Source organism: Humulus lupulus, chromosome 4 (genome assembly GCF_963169125.1).
Source record: "Humulus lupulus chromosome 4, drHumLupu1.1, whole genome shotgun sequence".
Taxonomy (NCBI): domain Eukaryota; kingdom Viridiplantae; phylum Streptophyta; class Magnoliopsida; order Rosales; family Cannabaceae; genus Humulus; species Humulus lupulus.
Genome location: NC_084796.1, coordinates 189,825,323 through 189,831,308, shown reverse-complemented (window position 1 = coordinate 189,831,308; position 5,986 = coordinate 189,825,323). Strand labels below are relative to the sequence as shown.

The window sequence follows — 5,986 nt, the reverse complement described above, 5'->3', positions numbered from 1 at the left end:
TTTGGCAAAGTATGCGGCCTCGACTCTCGACTACAAGGCTCCTTGCCACAACGAGAACCATTCTCGGGACTACAAGGATACCTTCTTCTTCACGGACGACTTCCCGACTCAAAGCAATCCGGCCCTCATTCTCGACTTCGCCAGGATTGGTGAGTATCTTCCCGAACATTTTATCTTTCATGTTTTTAGGGCTCTTTTATGTTCGATCCTTATTTAATTCTTTTGAATAGGCCCTTTTCACCAAGCCCACTACGTCCAACTCTTCGAGGATCGCCTTCAGGCAATGTAGTCTCTTCCTGACCGAGATTTGGACCTTAGCGTCCTGGTAACGGAAGCCAATCTCATTAGGTTGGGACTTCTCAGCGTGGAACAACGAATCAACAACTAGGAGCTAACCAAGTATCGACAATCTAAAAAGTCTTGGGAGTTGGCGTCCTGTCATATGAAATACATAGACGGGCTAGCTAGGAGGGCTTTACAGAAGCAGGCGGCGGAGGATCGACTGGAAAATATGTGCGCCGTGGAAGTAGCCCGAGAAGCTTAAGAGGATCGGGAGCTTGAGGAAGAGCTTCAGGCGGGGATGGAAGCCTTTCACGTTGCTCCAGGTAAACTACCCCTCAGCCTATATTATGCTCCCCAGATAGGGGATAGGATAAGTCCCGAGCATGATTGGGCCTCTCCAGCTCTCCTTCGTTGTGGTCAAATGTCACATCGACGCTGGACTGGGGAAGAATTCCAAGATTATTTAGATTTCATAGACGTGTATTTCCATTGCTCGGGGAGACACTCAACTCCTCGGGGCTTTGTACCCCTAGTCAGAGTGACGTCTTTCAACTATAATTGGTTTTGCCAATATGGCAGCAACATGAGTTGTGAGGTCGGAAATAGGATAAGACACCCTCACTTCCTGCACCGAGGATTAACTCACGGTGGGCCTCCGAGCAGCTTATGTTATTTGCATTAATTTATTGCGGGTAAATACACTAACTGTTTGATTTGTTCTTGCAGCTCACATGGGGTTAGCTGATATTTCCCAGTCCGCCTTGAGGATTGGACCACCCCCGAGCTCTTCGTTGGGAGAGGGGTCTTCACGCCTTCAGGAGCATCCAGAACCCTCTCCTCCAACCAAGAGGCAGATAGTTCTTACTCCCTTGCGGCCATTCCTAAGGTCGACCTACCCCCGGTACTAGAGATCCCGTCCTCACCCGGGCCAAAAGAGGTGGTCCAAGACTCAGAGCAAGAGGTGGTCCAAAACTTGGAGCAAGAGGCCATGCCACCCCAGATCTGTCTTTTGGTGTACGTCGACAAGTACGAGGGGGCCCTGTTGAAGAAATACGAGAAAATGATTCAACATTTTGAAGCAAGGCTGGAGAAAGGCAACAAGGCTCTCCACGAGACATCCAAGGCCCTTTGCCAACTTAAGCCACCCTGAGAGAGGCCAACCATTCCTCCAATAGGTCGGGCCGAGCTGGAGACTTTATTCTCTGCCAAGCTAAGGTAGATTATTGCCCCTTTTGCCGCTGAGCTCCTTCAGGGGGTCAGATCCACTATGTGTGAGTTGACTGCTCGAAGTTTCTCTTAATTGGGCGACAGCGACGAGGCTTCTCTCGTGGCCTCGTGTCGGTACACTTCTATCCAGGTAAGTCATCCATTCTCACATTCTAATTCACTTCATCAATGCTTTAGGCTAACCTTTTCCTTTTTTCTTTTGCAGTCCACCTTGGCATGCCAACACTTGGGAGACATCATGATGGAGAAGTCATATGAACTCCAGAGGTCCCGAAACAAAATAACCTCCCTCAAGGAGAAACTCCAAGGCCCTCAAGAAGAGCTCACCCGAGCTAAGGCAGCCCTTGTAGTCGAGAAAAAACGCTCTCGAGAGCTTGAAGAGGTTGTCCAAAAAGCCATCGAGGACATGCAGCGGGCCAAGGAGGAAACGAAAACGGCCATGGAGAGTATGCAGCGAGCCCAAGAGGAGGCTAAGAAGGCCACAGCCGAGGTCGCCCGAAGGGTCCTTGAAAACTCCCAACTTCAGGAGCAGGCTAAGGAGGCCATCGACCGAGCTGAACTAGGGGAGAGAAAAGCCCTCCAAGCCATGGAAATGAACATGTCGTCTCGGTGTCAGGTGGACAAACTGAATAATGAAGTTAAGACAATCGTCGAGGATGCATTCTACGTGGCCTGGTACCACAGCCAAGACATGAGCTTGGATTTCATTGGAGAGCCCGAGAAGTATAGACTCCTCTTTGAAGAGCGTCTTCGAGCGACCCAGGTTGCAGAAGCGGCTTCAGCTGCCGAGGCGACCCAAGAGGTTCAAACGGCCGAGGCGACCCAATCTACCAAGGCCATCCAGCCAATTGAGGCGACTTCGGCTACTGAAACTACCCATGCTGTGGTCCACTCGGCAGAGTCACTCGAAATTTAGCAGCATCCGGATATTTCTGTTGATGTTATATTAATTAGGAAACAAAATGTATAGTAAGATTATTATTTATAAAAAAATCATAATTATAAGAGCTTTGTACAGAAACCTACTTGTAACTTTGCATCCCACCATTCATCTGGAGCATCAACTGTTTGCCTCTGTATGTCCCAACCAAGTCCAGTCTCTCCTCTAAGTAGTGAATCCCATTGTTGCCACTCTTTTTTAACATTATCCCAATGATTTTTCATTTGCTTTCGATCATAATTTATTTTTGTTGCAAGATTAAATTTTTCAATAAAAAATTTCCAACCTAATTCCCTAAAATGTGATCCATTTCTATTTTCTGTTCTCACTTGTTCTACAGCTAAATCAATCCATTTCTCATGTGTTGGTGGATCCCAAATTGCTTTTGATTTTCCTTGTGTTACCTCACCCTCACTCGTCATTCTATTTAAAAAAAAAGTTTCATATAAGAAATGCAAACTAACATAAAATAATAATATACACACATAATATTTTATTTTCTCAAAATAGGAGCAATAATTATTAATAATGTGAAATTTAACTTAAAAAACGTGTGTGTGTGAAAAAGGCCTCTCCTCCATGATAGAGGAGGAAGACAAAAAGATTAGTAGAAACACTACTTATCAAGAGTCATTAAGATAACATATTAATTACAAGGAATAAAAGAGAAATTGGATCACTCATGGATCATATTAAGGATCACATTGTGGAGAAGTAAGCAAAGGAGATACTTTCAATATGTGAATCAAATTTAATTATGTCAGTATACTCAAACAATTTCATCCCTAAGCATGCATGTGTTTCTCTTTTTCAAATTCAGTAATAAATAAAAGTCAATGGTCTTGGGTAGTTTTTTTTAATAATAGACATAAAATAATAATAATAATTAATAACAACATAAATGATATATTTGACCAAAAAAAGTTTTGTTATAGATACATATATGTCACAAAGAATAATAATGCAATAGTGATTTAAAAGCATTAAAATCTAATATAAAAAGGTGTTGGAAACCTCTTGTTCATATATTTAATGATGATCAATTGATGGAACTTGAGAAGTTCCATTCAATAAATATTTTTTACATAATTATAATTCTACAATTTACATATATCTATTTAGGCTAGAATGCATACACACTCATATATATTTTTGTAAATAAAAAATTACATACGACAATTAATAATTACCCTATTTTTAGGATTTTTTTGTATATAAACTATTACGTCTTTTACTTTTTATGTATTTTAGGGATTTTATTTTCTTAAGTAAATGCAATAATACGCCTGGATTAAATGTATTTTATTAGTGAAGATTTTCATTCCATAATATAAATATGCTTTTATTTTTTTTAATGTGATTGGTATATCTTATCAAACTCATTCAAATCTAGACTTAAAAAAATCTAGATAAAAATTGCCCCAAATATTTAAATATTTATATTCCAATTTACTCTGTAATATCTTAAAATAATTAGTTGTGTTATGTGGAGCTACACACGTTTAGTAAGGGTAATCAACTTAATCTGAAATGACTCATTCCATCCCATGAAGATCCAATCCAATTTAAATCTAAGGATAATGTACAATGTCTTTGAAAAAGTTACACTCACCATAACTAATTGGTATATACATATATATATATATGTTATGTGAATAAAAATTATGATAACCTTTATAATTAATAAAACATAAAATAACGTACAATGACTTTGAAAAGTTACACTCACTATAACCAATTGGTATATATATATGTTATGTGAAAAAAATTAGTCCCTTGCATATGAAATTGTAAAAAAGATAGTAGTGAAAAAGCACATTATACTTCTATAACAAGAAATAAATATCTGATTATAATACAACAAGATCTAAAGAAAAATGAACAACCAAAATTTCAAATAAAATATTATAATACAAAAAAAAAAAAATCTAAATATGGTTAGGAAATTAATTTCTATTTATAAAATAAAAAAATTAAACAAATAATAAAAGATACGATTTGTTTAAAATTTAAACTTAAAAACGATTCGTAGAAAAACAATCGTAGTTTAATAAGAACTTTGAATACCATTAGCAGAAAAAATAAATAAAAAGATTACTAATCTTGAATTTTTGTCGATCAAAAAATGAGTGAGATTGTTTTGAAAATGGCTGTTCCAAAAATGAAAAGTAGAGAAAACTATATTATATTCTTCATGAAGAAACTAGACAAAATAGATCAAAGAAATTACTAACCTTCAATTTTTTCTTGATGAAGAAATGACTGGTTTTTATTTTATTTTATAAAAATGGCTGCTAGGTTTTCATTGTGAGATGAATGAAATATGTGTGTAATATATCGTAATATATAATTAAGGATAAAGATGTAATTTAAATTTTTTCTTTCATAAAAAAATGGGTAAAATAGGAATTATCAAAGTTTCATTAAAACAATAAAATAGCTTCCCGTGTTTTTTTTTTTTAGAAGTCCTTCCTAGAAAAGCTGGTGAGTCATTACTTCTCTAGAAAGCTCTTCTAAATTAAAGAAGCACTTTTAATGTATCATCCAAACACCCTTGAAAGTTACTTTGAGATCTCAAAAGCTCTTTTAAAGCCATGCCAAACAGGGCCTTAGTATTCCGGAATGGAAGTGAGAAGACATAGCCATGGACTTCGTGACAGGACTACCATAGACAAGTAAGCAACACAACTCGGCTTGGGTTGTGGTGGATAGACTCACAAATTCAGCTCATTTCCTACCTGTCAAGACTTCGTACACCGCAGACCATTACGCAGACATTTATGTTCGAGAAATTGTATGACTGCATAGAATCCCTAAGACCATAGTATCCGACAGAGGTTTGGTGTTCACATCGAGATTTTGTGGAAGCTTGCAGCAAGCCATGGGTACCAAGCTAAGTCTTGGTATGATATTTCATCCTCAGACCGACAGACAGTCCGAGCATACCATACAGATTTTAGAAAATATGTTGTGTGCTTGTGTACTAGAATTTGGAGGATTATGGAGTAAGTATTTTCCACTTATAGAGTTCTCCTACAATAATAGCTACTCGGAAATGATCAGTATGAAGCCCTATGAGCTACTTTATGGAAGAAAATGTCGGTCGCTGTTACATTGGGACGAGGTAGGAAAAAGACAAATTCTTGGACCCGAGGTTGTTAGAGAGGCTCAAGACGCAGTGGAACTAATTAGAAAGCGTATGCTCACTGCTTAGAGTCTGCAAAAGAGTTATGTAGATGCCAAGCGACGAGATGTGGAATTCAAGGTCAAAGATCAAGTCTTCTTAAGGATATCTCCAATGAAAGGAGTGAAGCGGTTCAGGAAGAAAGGCAAACTTAGTCCCCGGTACATAGGTCCTTTTAAGATATTGGGCAAGGTAGGACCAGTAGCATATAGATTATCCCTACCGCCAGCTCTAGTAGACAACCACAATGTGTTTCACATTTCGATGTTGCATAGATATGTGTTAGACCCATCTCACGTTCACAAGTACGATACGTTAGCACTTCAGAAAGACCTAAGTTATGAGGAATGACC

The 5,986-nt window shown here is 38.3% G+C and overlaps 1 protein-coding gene across 1 annotated transcript; it reads right to left on the bottom strand.

The window, feature by feature from the left end:
* Nucleotides 1-2,508: 2,508 nt before the first annotated feature.
* LOC133832749 (L10-interacting MYB domain-containing protein-like) lies at nt 2,509-2,871 on the bottom strand. The gene has a single exon (XM_062263056.1). The coding sequence runs from the start codon at nt 2,869-2,871 to the stop codon at nt 2,509-2,511; it is 363 nt and encodes a 120-aa protein (XP_062119040.1).
* Nucleotides 2,872-5,986: the final 3,115 nt, after the last annotated feature.

Coding starts and splice junctions, on each gene's coding strand:
- LOC133832749 (XM_062263056.1), bottom strand. CDS start 2,871: ATGACGAGTGAGGGTGAGGTAACACAAGGAAAATCAAAAGCAATTTGG.